This window comes from Takifugu flavidus, chromosome 12 (assembly GCF_003711565.1).
Source record: "Takifugu flavidus isolate HTHZ2018 chromosome 12, ASM371156v2, whole genome shotgun sequence".
In the NCBI taxonomy this organism is placed as follows: Eukaryota; Metazoa; Chordata; class Actinopteri; order Tetraodontiformes; family Tetraodontidae; genus Takifugu; species Takifugu flavidus.
Window position 1 is genome coordinate 1,367,918 of NC_079531.1, and position 15,984 is coordinate 1,383,901.

The following is a 15,984-nucleotide window of genomic DNA, read 5'->3' on the forward strand; positions in this document are numbered from 1 at the left end:
TGTGTGTGTGTGTGTGTGTGTGTGTGTGTGGTTGATTTGAGAGAAGCTGGGTGAGAACAAAATGCAGAGACAGAAGTGTGTCCTGAAGCCGGATGTTTGTCATTCGTGTCCCCCTGCGGGACAGGAAGTTGGGGTCGGTGTCCTTCATCAGGCCTCACTCATTCCACACACACCATTAATGAGACTGGGAATAAGTCACCCCGAGCCCAGCGCCTCCACTCCCATTATCATCCACCTCCTTCTCTCTCTTGATTAAAAGTTAAGATTTAAGACGCAGGGAGGTTGTAGCGTAACTGATCTACCTGCTGGTTGTCATGGGAATTTCTTTCAGCAGCCTTATTAGTTTTATTGAAGACGGCAACTTGTGTTGCCTTGATAACTGCACGCGGAGCAATTGTTTAGGAAAAAAAACATCTTGGTTTTTGAGCATCTTTCGTGTTTTTAAAGGAGAAATTAGCATCGAGCGGCTAAATCAAGACTGAGCTTGTTGTTCACAAGAAACAGAATCCTCAAAGTAACCACGAGGCGCTAACATTGATAACATTGAGCAGAATCATTAAAGACAAGGAGAAAAGCAAACGAGGGGCCCGTAAATAAGTGGACCTTTTCTGGGTCAAGCTGATTAGAGGAAGAAATTATAAAGCGCCATTAATGCAATTACCGAGAAGCCTCATTTGTGCCTTTTACCAGGGACGGTTAGTAATGAAATATCACTTCAAATTACAGTCAGACTGCAGAGTCGTGACCGCTAACTACTGCAATCATTGGATTCATTCTTCATGTCTTTGGAATCATTATTTAGATATTGAAGATTCTACTCGTCCCTTTTCACAGATGTGTTTGGAAATGTCACGTTAACCCCATTTATGCAGCTCAAGAGGAATAAAGCGTAGCAATAAAGTGTAAATGCCAGAATGAGCCAAATGAAATTCAATCAAAGCTTCTGCTCGACGTCGAAGGTTCAAACTTTTATCCAAGTTTTATTTGGAGGCAGAAAGATGCTCAAAGGCAGTTTCACACTCCAAACAGGGACAGTGGACATCAGAACTACAGATGTTGTTCTTCGAACACCCCCAAAACCTGCACCAGTGCAGGGGAAGAGCCAACTTCTGTCCGACTTCTGCAACATTGAGGGACACCTGGTGGTGGCAAAACCAGCCCGGCCCGATGTGGCTACACCTGGGCCCACAACCGAGGCTGCTGGTGGTCACCCTATGGAAGGAAAAAGACTAATGCCCCCCCTCCCAGCACTGACTGACGCCACGGTGCTGGACTGAACCGTCGCGTCCTATAAGAGCTGCTCCCAGCCTCGTTCCCAGGAGGCGAATCTGGAGTTCTCCGGGGATGAGGAGTCTGTTTGGACTCTAACCTCCCGGCGCAGACAGGAGGGGGCGAACGTGGGCAAATGAGACGTGCGGCTCTCGGAGTGGCCATGTTTTCTTGTACACAAGCGGCAGTCAACTAATGAGCGTCGTCATGGAAACGCCAGGCGAAGGCTAATTTGCGTCTGTGTTGCTGTGTGGAGGGAGAGATCGCACGCACGCACGCACGCACACACAGTATATGATTGTGCAGGAATGGGCGTGAACAAGCATCCACGCGCTCCACCGCGCGCTTTTATCGGGCTGATGTTCCCCATTAGAGCTGCGTTCAGGTTCTCCTCACCAATGAACGAGGTGTTCCTTGACAGAAGCTTCACGGGGAAGGTGTGCAAACACCCCCCGCGACACGAAGCTAACGCCTCGGGTCTTTGCCTACAGCGTGTCAGTGGCTCCATTAAACCAGTGGGAGGTGTCCCCCCACTAATCGTTGGCTCGGATCTCCGCTAATGAGCACAGTCTTGCTGTCCTGTCAGTGTGCAGAAAGGCAGAACCACCATTTACTGGTCCCGACCGCGGAGCCCGTGTGGGTGCAGGCTCTGATCAACTCCTCTGGAGCCAAACAACAGAAACGAGACTGCAGGGCTTCTGGTTTAAACACACCTGTCTAATGAATGGCAGATCGAGCCACAGTGTTTAATTATGCAGGGACCCGTCCCCCATGTGCTTGTTACCATGACAGCCGTACACCGGTGCAGGAGTCTTCGTCATTATCTGCAAGGAGCCGCGCTCTGGTTCTGTAACTGATAAGCACATCTGACGAGGGGAAAATCGGGTCATTTATTTCCTCTTTGCGTGACGGGTAAAGTTTCATCAAAAGGAGGGATTAAAAGCCCCAACTACCTCAGGTTTCTCTTTTATTAAGTTTTGTGAGTCACAACTCATCTGTGTATTAGCATGCAGAGTGAGAGCTCCCGGGTCTGTGTGAGAAGTTGTTAGTTAATATTACATGGGTTTGAAAATCTAATCAAGGTTGAAGAGATCATTTAAAAGACGTGATGATAATTTCAGTTATTTCGTCATCTTTCTTGCCGGATAATGTTTTACACTCCTGCCGACCATTTTGGCTAAATATTTATTTGCATAGGTTAAGTGGTGCTTTAGACACCAGTTGTACAGTGTAATGAGTTGATTTCCAAGATTTAAATAAAGAAAATACATATTTCCACTGTAATTCTCCAAATCGCCTGTGGGGGCGGTGGTGAGTCACTCACGCAGCTTCCTGAACAAAAGCAAATTCAAAATCTCATGAAATGTCCCCATTGTGACATTACCTCTTGTTTCTATTTAACATCAGTTCATAGAACTGGATCGTTTGTCTCATTAACACCAGGCGAGTTAGCAGATCTGTGTGGGGGCTCGACCCGAGGTGTTTGCGCAACAGTTGGCGGCGCTAATGAACAAGGGATGTGTGGGGGTGTCGGAGTGATGCAGCAAGGTGGAAAACAGCGAGTAAGTCAGGGAAGGAGTGGGAAATATCAGAAGAGGGTGCAGCAGCATCGCCTAATGAACCGCAGTTCCACATCGGTGCAGCAGAACTGAGCACTAATTAAAAATATCTGTAATCAGGTCGTCCAATAAAGGGGAGAACTGACTGGGGTCTGCTGAGGGCTGCTACCTCGGTGCGTCAGAGGTGTCCGAGCTCCTGGACGGCTCCACGGCAGCCTCCCAAAATTCTGACATCATCTGTCTGGACAAAACAATTGATCATCTGCAGCTGCACTTTTCATCTGCGCGGAGAGGAGCGGCCAGAAAGAGCTCGGCAACGGCGGGAACGACGCACGCGGCGGCCTGGGCTGGCGGTGCCAAAGGAAGATTCTTGAGAGATGGAGGGAAAACAAACCAGAAATAGAAATTAAATGGAGACGGAGCCCCGTTTAAACCCATGGAGTTAATATTCAGAGTGTATTTGAGTCTTCAGAGACGTCCTGCAGACATTGTTGTTAAAAATGGGGCTTAGGAGGAATTTCCTGTTTAACCGAATCTGTTTAACTCTGAAATCCTCCTCTTTTGTACTGAGGTAGATTCAGAAGACGTGCTTATCTACAGAGCCAGAGATTCACCATTCATGTGTCAAAGCTGGCCTTCAGACCCACGTTTGAAGGCCAGTAAAACCATCACGGATGGAGAATCCTGTTATTATTGTGACCAGTGGATGGTCTGCAGCACTGGCTTTACAATAGAGCACAGAAAATCCGTTTTTAACCCCGGAGGGGTGCCGCCGCCACCGCCGCCACTCCAGATCTGAAAGTCCAGACATGTTTACGACCAGTAAGAAGGATTCTGTTCAGTTCCAGAGATGTACCTCTGAGGAGAAAAACTGCTCCAAAGAAACCTTCCAGCGGCTTCCTGGGCTGCTGAGGGTCGTTTATCCAGCGGACGGATCCTCACCTGAACCCAGTTGTCCTCAGAAGTCCATCAAAAACTGTCCCCTCCGTTGCCTCTGGAAGCGTTTGTGGTGTTTTCCACCTGAGAAATCAATATTCCGAGGCAGATTTTGACCTTTGCGGTGGGTCTCGGCCTACGCGCTGAGCCGTGTCTCTGGGCTCGTCGGCCCTCCAGCCGTGTTCCTGTCGGGGTTCCAGCTGGGCTTCTCAGTGTCACGATTGTTGCTGCAGTCTTTTTCACGACTGAACGTCTCTTGAAATCTCAGCATGATCACACACACACACACACATCCTCACATTTTCTGTCTCGCTCGACCCACCTCCCTACCCTAACCCTAACCATCCTAACTAGCCTTTAACCCAATTCTGCCCTCAACCTTAAAATTGGGTCTCAACCTTCAGCCTTTAACAGTCCTTTCATATTGTAGGGCCCCACTTTGCAAACATGGTCCCACTCTGCCAGTAGAGTGAGGATTCTGGTACTTATTCATGTGAGGAGACGCACACACACCTTTACCTTCTCTCTCTCCCTCTCTTCCTTTCCCTCTGCGCCTCTCTCCCCAGTGACTCCAGCATAATTGCAGTCATTTTTCTTTTTCCACAATCCAAATGTTTGCGGGGGCACCGACATGACACGACACAAAAATCTGGAACATCATGAGCCCCGGCGTGGGGGGAACTAACAGAATCCATAATGAGCGTCTGTCAGCACTTCACCGTTTCCTTGTTTTGATACTTAAATGCAGGGGGGGCTCCTCAAAAATGATCCAGCGAAGCAACACAACTGTCTGCAGCCTTATCAGCCGGCCAGACAGGACCGCTTACGCAACAGCGTCCAACAGAAACGGATTCAGAGAGACAAGAACAGCTGTTTTGCAGCACCTGCAGAACCAGAACTGCACAGCTATTTAAGTCCTGTCCTAGATGGTACCACCGGGCCAAGACGCAGACTGCCAACGCCAGTGGAGACTAAACACATTCAACAGGGAAAGTAAATATTGCACAAAAATCAAACACGGCATTAATTCTTTCGGTTGCGGATGACACAGAGCAGAAGTTGGAGCGGGTCTGGACATCTTCTGCTATCCCCTGCAACCCCCCCCCCCCCCATGAAACTTTGCATAATGTGCACACACACACACACACACACACACACACACACACACTTGCTCATTGTCATTCACTCACGCAAATCTGACCTATGAGTCATCCTGGCTGTGCTTTCAGACTCGCCCCCCCCCCCACCTCGACCGCCTCGCCCCTCCCACTCGGAGCCACTCTCGAACAGTCCGTGTCACAGATGGATGCTGCAGACAGCCGCAGTCTAAATGCTACTTCCTGTCTCTCTCCGGGCACTTAGCAACGGGTCGAGTTTAACGGGCGATTCGTCATCGCTCGTCTGGCCTTCGGCGAGATGAAAGGAGATGGATGGAGATCTTCTGCTTATTGCCAAAATTCTGGGCGCATTTTAAATCAATTGCCCTTTTGCTGCTTCAGAAGCAAATCTACCGCCGTCTGTGTTCCGCGAATGCTTAAATAAGGTGTAAAACCTGTCTGGTTGATGTTTCCAGACATGTTTGACAGCTTTCAGACACCCAAACACCGGACGACGCTAACATGTGGTGACGGCTTCTGGTTTGGATGCCGTCCGGAGGGACTTTCACAGTCTCTGAGATTAGAAACCACTGCAGACGGACCCCGTGGAGATGACTTTCAATCACAACATGATCTATAATCGTGCTTGAATGATGACGTAATGGCGAAGCCCACCAATGACCCCACCAGAAGACACCTTGCAGCCATGAGAGCGCTGCTCTCTCACACACAGTTGGGGCCCAAACTGGCCCAAACTGTCACCATCCAACCTTCAGATCAGGTAGAGAATGCAGTAACGGCCTCTGCGCCACCAACAAGAGCTCCACTACAGAATCGATTCCTCACCAACAGAGCAAATTCTACTAATTAGTCCTACAAACTGGCAGACAATAATCAGAGAGACGGTATTCATTAGTCTCGTTAGTCTCATTGTGGTGGGACGTAGGAGACGAGGTGATCTGGCAGACTCAATCAATCACTCTTTATTTATGTAGCGTCTGTTACAATCAAAATGGTCTGTAGGCACCTTACAGAATCCCAGGAGCTAAACTCCAACAGTGGCGGGGAAAAGCTCCCCTTTAACAGGAAGAAACCTTGAGCAGGACCAGGGTCATATATGGGGGGGGGGGGGGGGGCAACGCCCTCCTGCTGGTGGGAAGAGAACAAAACAGAAGGTGTGCGCGAAACTGCAGATGACTGAAAAATAGCTTCTTTACCTTGAGGAAATGTGACAAATCAGTTGGGAACAGCTTGGGAATGTTGGCCGCCCCCCTCCTGACCAGTGGAGACGGAATCACCACAGAGGCCGAACACATCTGTCACATCTGTGGAAGTCAACACAATGAAATCTCACCTTCTAGGAAGTGGAATTGTGAGGTGAGCTCCTGCAGGAACCCCTGGCTGGTGATTCCTCATCACTCGTTTAGTTATCTCACGCCTGAGATTTCATCGTTTAAGTCGCTTTGCCGTCCCGATTCTTCCCGTTTGTTCTGCCGTGCGACGTTTTCCACGGATCCCTGTTTTCTTCTGTCCCTTGAACTCGTTTTGCTCCTCTGCCTTTGCAATCACAGCATTCTGTGAAGGCCAATCCAAAATTGGGCGAATAAATTCCGGTCATTGCAGCATTTCCACGTGCCGTGCAAATGTATGCCCGAACCAAAGTATCCCATTGTTACACTTCCTAAATGTGTCAGTGGTGTCAGACAGTAGAGGCCAGTGAGAATCATCTGAGAGCTGATGATAAATGATTCAGGAGGCCGTGGGACCTCCGGAGTAGAGACGGGAATCAATAGCCAAAAGAGCCAGATCCCAGAATTTGCAACATGGCAGGAAAACAGCGAGATTGAAGGGAGCGGGGTAAATCTAAAGTCACCTCGGGTGGGTTTCACGGATTAGAGCTTCCAGTCATCGCTGGTCTTTCTGCCCTAATGGCTCTGAGCATCAACAACAGCGGAGAGGTTTACGGGAGGTTTGATTCCTGGGGGCCGCCGATGTTCTTCCATGCCTGATGCTCCTGTGGTCAGAGACAGATGAATCACAGCTAATGGAACGTGAAGATGGATCGGATCATTTGTGATTTTACTCTGCCCTCCGCTGATGCTCTAAACCCAGCGGGTCGGAAGTGCTGAAATAGAAATCTCCCCTAACAAACACCAACCAAAGAGGTAATTCCTATTAGATGCCTGTTGTGACCACCACTAGGAGAAAAACGAAGGTTTTTTAAAAACCCTTGTGGTTGTGCAGAGAACAACAACTGTCACAGTTGAAAACAACTGGCGTGTTGCAGCACAAAGATTTCCCAGAGATGCCAGCGGAGCGTCAGAGGAGGGACGGGGGCAGGTTTATTTTTGGCGTACAACAAATATTCCCCCCTGTGCCACCAATCCGGTGTCTTCTTCAGGACGTCAACACGAGCCTGCGCTAGGATGAAGAGTCGGGGAAGCTCGACAAGGAAATGCATGCAAATGCTCTGAAAGGCCCACAAAGAAGCACCCTCCCTTCTTTCCAATGTCTGTTTTCACTCTTGGACTCGCCCTCATCAGCAGCCCCCCCCCCCCGGGGGAGAAGACCAAACACGGCGGAGCAAAGCTCACGCTCTTTTGTACCATTACTGTGGTGAGACCATGTTTCTGCCTGATGTGTTGTGACAACGGCGATAAAGAGCATCTGAGAATAGACCCGAGCAAGTGGGCGGCAGAAGAAAGGCAACTTTGTGTTATTACCCATGAGGCATTCTGTCGGTGCAGATATGAACTGCCTTCGGATCTGGCAGAAAAATGTCCGCTGATCAATAAAGTCTTTAAGCGACGCGCAGGAACGTGTCACCCATAACGTCGTTGTGTCTCATCAAACCGTCGCTGCAGTGAGGAGGATCCCCCGAGGGCAGTGATGGAGATGGCTGACGTCCCCGAAGAGGCTGATGAAAGTGGTGAATCCGTGCAGACCGATGGGGAGCTGCAGGCGCGCGCGCAGCGCTGCAGTCGGAAGGTGTCAGCGGACGCGTCGCAGCTCCACGGACCATGACGGAGGAGAGGGGAACGCATGAGGAATAATTGAGTGTTGCCTTAGTCATCCTAATTAAAACAATGTTTTGGGAGTTGAAGCTTAGGGAGCTCACACACTCACACTCACACACACACACACACACTCACACACACACATACACACACTTGTTTTTCCTTTGGATGTGGCGTCACATGGCGCTCTTAGCTCCTTCTTATCAGCCTGTAGCAGACTGATTAAACACTTGCTGCCCCTGTTTGAATCCAATCATTTGAAAACTCGCTGATTTTCTTTGTGGCGCCCCCTGTGGGTTAAAGTGATACTCATCGTCTGGTCGCGAACTATCCAGGACTCTGGAACCTAGCCTGAACAAAAGTGCCTGCACGAACGAACAAAAGGGCGTCTCGCGTCCCTGAAAACACTGTTTTGTATTGTATTGTTGGTCAATACGTACAAATAATTTCACGCACATTTAGGATTTTTTTTAGCAAAAATGGTCCAAGCTGGAGGAAGTGGAGATTGTAACTTTGATGCATGAATTAATTACAGAGAGCTCAAACCCATCCAAGCCCTCCTCTGCATCGCTGTATTCCCGTTGATTCTCCACATGCCCCGGACGCGCATCTAATTCCGTTCCGCCTGCGTCTAATCAGATCTGGTAAAAATGTTTGTGCGTTATTCTGCTGCTAACGAAGCGTCAGCAGCAGTGACTCATGCTCGGGTGGAGCGCAAATCACTTTTAAATGCAGCAGACCTCTCCCGTTCCTCGGAAAAATCAAACCGCCAAATGAATTTCCGCTCGTTTATATGAAAGGATCGCCTGAATGATGCAGACCCTTGTGGTCACTGTCCCCCTTTTTAAGATTAAACGTTGAGCTTCCTGTGTTATTTTATACCAGCACAGACGGATCCAAAGGCTCTAGATGGAGTTTTCTGGAATTATTTGATGCCACTGTTGCCGTAATTTCAGGGAAAGGCACTAAATATATGATGCCCAACACATTCGGGGAGGCTCGCACACGCATCTCACATTTCACACACACACACACGCACACATAATCGACTGGAGAGGAGGATGACGTCAAAGCCTGCACACCCATTCACAACCTCTCCCCCTCTCTCTTTCGTTCTCTCTTTGCTTCGCCTGCCAAGCTTTTGATGACCGGGGTTAAGAGGCTGAATTATTGGCCATCAGGCCTTGTGATAATGAATAGAGAGAAGCTGGTCAGTCGCCAGGGGACGAACGCAGAAGGGAAAGGTAACTCTTAGGAGGAAAATGGTGGCCTCAGCAACAACGACCTCGCGAAGAGATTCAGCAAGATTAAAGTATCAAAGTCCTTGAAAGCAGATTTGCTCCCTTAAATGAATCATCACTGGTTGCAGCAGATTGAAACAATTGTGTTTCCACAGAATCCCTGGAAACAATCTCAAGGAAGTGGGATTCAACCAGATGGGAAGCAGGTCGGGAGCAGAGGAAAGAGTGGGGCTGGAAGAGAGGAAGCAGGGTCAAAAATGAGGAATCAGCCAGGGAAGAAGCGTCGGGAAGTCAGGAAGGAGACGGCGAACAATCCAATGTGTGAAGCATGAGGCCTGTGACCGGGGAGGGAGGCACGAGTGTGTTAGATCGCCCTGATGGTGGCAGAGCAGATCGTGACACCAGTCTGGGATCCTGCCTCAGTAGATCTGGATGAGAAAGTCCACTGTGCGAAGAGAAAAGGGCACAGAAACTTTTCATTTGACCTGCAAAGCGCCTTTTCCTTAGTCGACTGGCAGCGAAAACGGGACCCACAGAATTATAATTGGTTTTTGTTTACCAGCAGAAATACTGCAATCAGCCAGAAGGCTTTATCAGTAAAAACCCAAAAAACAACCGCCACTGTGCACGCGTGCGTGCTTGTGTCTGTGCATTAGTCACGAGGGAGTTTGAGTTTGATCTTTTTTTTCTCATTCAGTGTCTAAGAGCTCTGGAGCAGGTGGACAGAAACCCAGATCCTGAGGATCCACTCAGAGCTGCTGAAGATCAAACACGCAGGTGCTCGCAGGCCCGCCTGAACCCGCATCAAACACCGACGAGAGGGATTTATGAATGAAATCACAAGCGCGCGCACAATTTGACAGGCAGCTCAAAATAGAAACCGCAGTCGCCCCCCCCCCGCTCCCTCTCTCTATCTCTCACACACGTGCGCGCGCGCACACACGCACACCTCTGCAGTCTGTCACCCCGCCCCTTCTCGGTCCCGTATGTGAGTCATCAGCGGACTTTTTAACAGCTCCGGTTCTGCAGCAGCGCAGCAAACAGCGCCCTGCAGCCCCAGAACCCTCCGGAAATGGCTAGTGCAGTGTTTAATAATCACCATATATATACGCCACGCATACATCCCATAATATACATCACGACAAAATAATGACAAAAGCATGAACTCCGCCATTTCCCCGTAACCAGAGTGGAAGTTTAATAAGTTTACATAAATGTGTTCATGACTGTGCTTCGTTTAATTATCATCATCATCATTATTATTATTATTATTATTATTATTATTATTATTATGAAACGCCCGCGCTTACCGTGCACGTAATCCAGTGTGTGTGTTAATGTCGTGCTCGCGCGCCTGTATTGCGTATTCCCTCGCGCTGTGACGCACTAGTCAGGTGGTTCCTCTTATAGCGCGAGGAGCTGTCCGTCGTGCTGAAACCAGACCTCCAGCGCGTGAGAGACATGATCAGATCACTTGCGACGCTCGACGGAAACTAAACTACAAAGGTAAGATTCTAACTACCATCAGATCACGTGAGTCTTAATCCATTCGTCGCGTGAGAAGGGGGCTTTTATTTGACTTCAAAGGCTTCCCTCTTTCCTTTGATCAACCTGATGCACTCTCACAGATGTTGAGAGGCGACGGGGGCTTTTCGCCATTTCTGGGCTCTTTGTTCCCATCTCACCTCTGAATTCCGGGAACATTTAACGCTCCCGAAAGTTGTTTCAATTAAAGACGAAAAACAAAAAATTTAAAATACGCGCGAGGCGTCAGAAAACGAAAACACACCTTTGGGCCGTCGTCTATAATTTGAATTTCGGAATTAAAACTTGGCAGTTACGTGAATTCTGAATTAATTTCCCAAGCAAGCGTGTTTTCCACTCACGTGTGACACTAAGAAGCTTCAGCGCCCCGCAAATTGCCTGAAGGTGGTCGGAAAAGAATTGATTTTAAATGTTTTCCTGCGGTTACGGGTTAGATTCTATTGGAACATCAACCTTACTGGGTTACCTTGACAACAGAGCCGTGGCTCACGGAGAGCAGCAATTTGAAGACTAATGAGATTTTCACAAGAGCTGCATCTGCTGGTATTAGTGCCGCTGTAGACTGGGTCCCAGTATCGGTCCGATACCAGCAACAGGCGGCCAGCAGGAGGAGGGAGGCTCTTCTCGGCTCTCCCGGCTCCTATGTAACAGCAGTACTGACGCACGCCGCTCTGTCCCTCCGTTACAGGTGTCAACATGCTGTCAGTCATCAAGACCTTCGCGGCGGACAAAGCCCTCTTCCTTGGTTTTGCCCACCTTCTCTTAATCCTCTCCCTCGGCCTCTGTGGTGTTCGTGGGTCTTCTCTCAGAGAGCACAGGCTGCGGGGGAGCGAGGCGGACTCCGACAGGGAGAACCCGGGCCGCCTGACTCCCAACGCCGACATGCTCAAGGCTCTGCAGTACATAGAGAGCCTCCATCAGAGGACCAGCGCTCAGCAGCGCCCCTCTTTCCCCGCGCGCTTCGATGTCGGACACGTGGGCGACGCAGAGAAGCTGCGCGCCGTGCTGAGGCTGGCCTCTAAGCCCGTGCAGAGCGACGGCGACGGCGAGGACGAGGGAGAGGAAAGGGAGGATAAGAGCGAAGAGCTGCTGCAGGCTGTGCTCAGCACTCTCCAGCAGACAGACAAAGCAGCAAATCCCCTGTTGCTCCGGCCCGGTGTTGAAGAGCCACAGGAGGGCGCCTACCCCAGGGCACAGCAGAAGCAGCGCGGCATCAGGCCTCACGAGAAGCTGCCGCTGATGTTTGAGGATGAGGAGGAGGGCGAGAGAGATGAGGAAGATGAGGACCCTGATCTGGAGCAAGAGAGCCCCTTCAAACGCACCAATGAGAATGTAGAGGAGAAGTACACCCCCCAGAACCTGGCAACCCTGCAGTCCGTGTTTGATGAACTGGACAAGCTGACCAGCGCCAAGTCTGTAAACAAACGCCAGGACGAGGAGGACGAGGCGGAGGAAGATGAGGAAGAGGATGGTGACGGCGACATGTTCGATGTGAGGAATGTGGCCTACGACGGTGCAGGGGGGGATGCTGCGGAGTGGCGTTCGCTAGCGGAGCAGGAGGAGGAGGAGGGGGAGGAGGGCGACAAACCGGAGGCCGGCAGAGGGCTTGATTACATCAACGATGGCGAGGAGCACGCTGATGAAGACGAAGAGGAGGAAGACGGTGGAAGCTTCCCCGCGAAAAGGTCAGACGATCCGGACGATGTCGCCAACATGGTGGACTATTACCTCCTGAAAGTGCTGGAAAACACAGAGGAGGAGCAGAAACGAGAGCTGGAGGAGGAAGAGCTGGAGAGGGCCGAGAGGAGAGCGGCGCAGTGGCAGTACAGAGACGGCATCGACCCACGGGCCGTCTACCAGCTCCTCCACATCTCCCAGAAGTACCAGATCCCACCCGAGAACCTGCTGGACATGCTGAACACGGGAGAAATGGCAAACCAGAACAAGCCGAGCAAGACCGGCAAATCATCCAGAGCGCAGGACAGGCTCTCCCAGATGTTCTCCAGGAAGAAGCAGAAGATTCCCGAAGCCCCATTTTACAACAGGCGCTTCCACAGCAGACAAAAGACCCCCGAGGAGCAGAGAACGGAGCAGGTGCTGAACATCCTGGGGCTGCGGGGCGGCGACAGCCGAGCGCCGCTCAGGAAGGAGCAGCAGTACAGAAGCTCGCTGTCACGACTCCGCGCTCGGCCCGCGGGGCGTCAGGGGGAACCCTCTCCCACGCAGCAGCGGCGTCCCGGCACATCAAAGGGCAGCTACGATGACGGCGCCGACGAGGACGAACTGGCTGCTTATCTGGCGGCTCAGATGCTGGCACAGTTCCCCCAGCCCACGCACCGCAACAACAAGGCCGGCCAGAAGCGTGACGACGGGCGGAGCCTGACGGACTCTTTGGAGCAGGCCGTGCAGGATTACTTGGACCAGATGGACTCAGACAAAAGCCTGAATGAAAAGAGACGGTCGGAGGACGAGGAGAGGGGCGGCGGGACGCAGGCGCAGGCGCAGGGCCTCGACAGCGAGGAGGTGATGAAGCTGCTGAGCTTCCTCGACCCGGAGGACGACGACAGCGGCGCCGATGCCAAAACCAACGGCGGAATTTAATCAGCCGTGGATCGATGCGTAAAAGATGCATTTGGGCCGATGGCGGAGGGGAGAAAGTATTTTAAAGAAAACACACAGTGAATTCAAGTTATTCTGTAGGTTTACAAACGTTTTATTAGCAGAAATATGTGTTCAGGCTAACATTGTAGCTCTGTTTTTTTAAATGTTCCTTAACACTAAACAACCTGTACATGTGACAGATCAGCCTCTCGTTTCATCACACACACACACACACACACACACACACAATCAGTGTTGGACCTTACTGCTGTTTTGGGTTTTTTTGTTTTTCATTTTTCAGAAAAGTGGTAATTTGTGACAAACCTCGTGTTAATAAAGCATTGACTTTATTTTTCCTTACTGTGTAGTCTTTCTTTATTTCCCCACCGCTCCTTCTCTGAATGAACTGGCCTCTGCTGAACCTTTATACATTACACATGTTTAGAACTGAGCAGTGTTAAACCCTGAGATTTGTGACCGAGGCTTAAAAGGCACTTTAACAAGGAAAACAACAGCGACGAATGAACCAACAAATCCAAAAACAAGAGTGCCCAAACGAGGCAGCGCGAGTTGCCAGTGAACCATCCTGGGATCCTCTCGGCTCAGTAGGCAGGTTTGCTCATGTACTCCTCCATCGTCTGTGGTAAGAATAGAGACACAGAGACACGTTGCAGATGTTCGGCAACAACACAAGCAAAGGACCCTGAAGTACCTCCTGCAGTGCGTCGGTGTCCTCCATAGACATCGCCACAGCTACTTTGGAGGTTTCCTGAACTTCTCCTCCCATTAGGAATTCATCCAGAATGAAGTAGGCCTTCTCAAAGTTAAAAATGATGTCCAGCTCACACACCTGAATGGATCACAACACCGCTCATTACAGAAGAGCTTAAATGACACTTCGCTGACTCATTTTCAATCCTTAAATGTAAAAAAAAAACTGCTGCCTTCAGTCATAAGCTTGTTGTATCTTGCTGGATTTACATTTTATCAATCATTACACAGAATTCTCTAACAGCATATGCAGAGTGTAAGACAGTTCCACCCAGGGAATAGTTTGTTTTGTAAAACAGGGAGGGTCACAGGAGGTTGCGGTGCAGTGGCGCCATGTGGACACCAGGTGGAGCTGTACTGGTAAATGTACACTATTTGGAGGGGAATAAAGGGATTACTGTCCAAACTTTCCTTACATCAATGCTACAATTAAAAAAAAACTCTGCGTTTATTAATCGTGAATCCCACCAAAGCAGATATACATTTTAATTTATGAGTTTACAGCTCCTCTGTTATCTGGTCTGAACAAAGCCTGGGAATGGCCTCGGCTAACGCGTTCGGGATGATCTGGAACGCCGACTGTGAGCCAGACCTTTTCACCTGACATCACTGTCAGCCCGAGCAAATGCTCTTTTGTTTAGACACAAGTTCACCTTGGTTCAAAAACCATTTAAAAAGCCTCCTCTGAGCATTGGAGGCCATTACTAGCAGCATGCTAATGACTGTGGTGGAATTAATGCACATAAAACGCATCCAGTCCTCCGGTGTACGTTTACCGCCACCAACCGGGAGCACATCTTTGCTTCCTGATGTTTGAGAACGCTCACATTTCCAAAGTACTTGTCCAGCAACTCGACGTATCTGTGCAGCACTTCCAGGGCGAGCAGCTCGTTGTCATGGTCGTCCAGACCGGTGCAGAAATACAAACTGGCGTACCTGCAGGATCAGAGAGGACAAGCACACAAGAAAATGAGCATTTACCTGTTTTATTACATTAATATACTGCATTTGTTTTGCCGTTCTGTTGCTGTGTTTTTTCCCACCCCCATTTTATGGCAACCTCATAAGACAAGATCATAAAAAAGGAGGATTTGCTCTTCCCTTTATCTCTATCATGGGTCCATCTGTGGTCCAGCCTGCCCTTCACTCTGCCTGCCTGTTATTAACCTGTTGTTATCTCGCTGTCACACAGACGCATAACCGGCCTCGGCTTTTCTCTGTGAAAAATAAAACATCGCACCTCCTGTAAACGATCTTCATGTCCCTCCACTGGAGGAAGTTGGAGGAGCGCGGCGGACGGCCCAGCACCTGCATCATCATCTCCCGGGTCACCTTCTTCTTCTCCCGCTCCGTCAGTGGCGTGAACCATTTCTGCAAGCGCAGCTTGCCCTGCCGGCTGAACAGCAACAGGAATTGCATCTGGGGAGGACGGGAGCAGAAGACAGAGGATCGCTTTCCCCTCAACCTTTATTATTAGTGCGGAGGATAATGTGCACAGGAGCAGGGATGCACCCGCTCACACCAGAGACCTGTTCCAAACACCACACCTGGATTTTTCATCACCTTTAAAGACATCCGAGAACAGTTCAATGAATCTAACAATGCTGCCTATAACGTTATTTCACCGTCTCGGGGTAGCAAAGGACACGTGACCTTTGATCGAGGAAGCCACTGATGGCGCTGCGCTACGTCCGCGGATTATAACGCGTCTATAGCGCAACAAGGTCAACCACGTACCATTTTGTCACACAGAGGAGTCCTTCCAAAACTTGTGGTGCACCTTTATCCCAGAATCCTCGCTTATTTTACCAGCCCGCGTGCGTTGCCAGCCGTGACGACACGGTTGGTCCTTCTCCCAGAAATCAGTGCGCTCGCACCTTCCCTGCAGCCGCGCCCCGCTGCGCTCCGGCTGCCCCGGCGATTGGCTGCGGGGGGGGGGGCACCGGAT

The 15,984-nt window shown here is 50.2% G+C and overlaps 2 protein-coding genes across 2 annotated transcripts; one reads left to right on the forward strand and one right to left on the reverse strand.

Moving 5' to 3' along the window:
* The first annotated feature begins 10,484 nt into the window (after positions 1-10,484).
* Positions 10,485-13,625, forward strand: scg2a (secretogranin II a). The gene is made up of 2 exons (XM_057050409.1): positions 10,485-10,625; positions 11,353-13,625. Exon 2 carries the CDS (start codon positions 11,361-11,363, stop codon positions 13,263-13,265), a length of 1,905 nt encoding a protein of 634 aa, XP_056906389.1. The 5' UTR covers positions 10,485-10,625; positions 11,353-11,360; the 3' UTR covers positions 13,266-13,625.
* Positions 13,354-15,936, reverse strand: ap1s3a (adaptor related protein complex 1 subunit sigma 3a). Its single transcript, XM_057050416.1, has 5 exons — positions 15,774-15,936; positions 15,277-15,455; positions 14,864-14,972; positions 13,978-14,115; positions 13,354-13,903 (listed from the first exon to the last, which is right to left on the reverse strand). The coding sequence occupies exons 1-5, from the start codon at positions 15,774-15,776 to the stop codon at positions 13,868-13,870; spliced, it is 465 nt and encodes a 154-aa protein (XP_056906396.1). The 5' UTR covers positions 15,777-15,936; the 3' UTR covers positions 13,354-13,867.
* Between the last annotated feature and the right edge of the window lie 48 nt (positions 15,937-15,984).

Excerpts from the sequence above, each read along its gene's own strand:
- scg2a (XM_057050409.1), top strand. The coding sequence starts at position 11,361 with ATGCTGTCAGTCATCAAGACCTTCGCGGCGGACAAAGCCCTCTTCCTT.
- ap1s3a (XM_057050416.1), bottom strand. Across the intron at positions 14,116-14,863 it reads TGGACAAGTACTTTGGAAAT|GTGTGTGAGCTGGACATCAT; the intron begins GTGAGCGTTCTC and ends TGATCCATTCAG. Across the intron at positions 13,904-13,977 it reads ACACCGACGCACTGCAGGAG|ACGATGGAGGAGTACATGAG; the intron begins GTACTTCAGGGT and ends TTCTTACCACAG.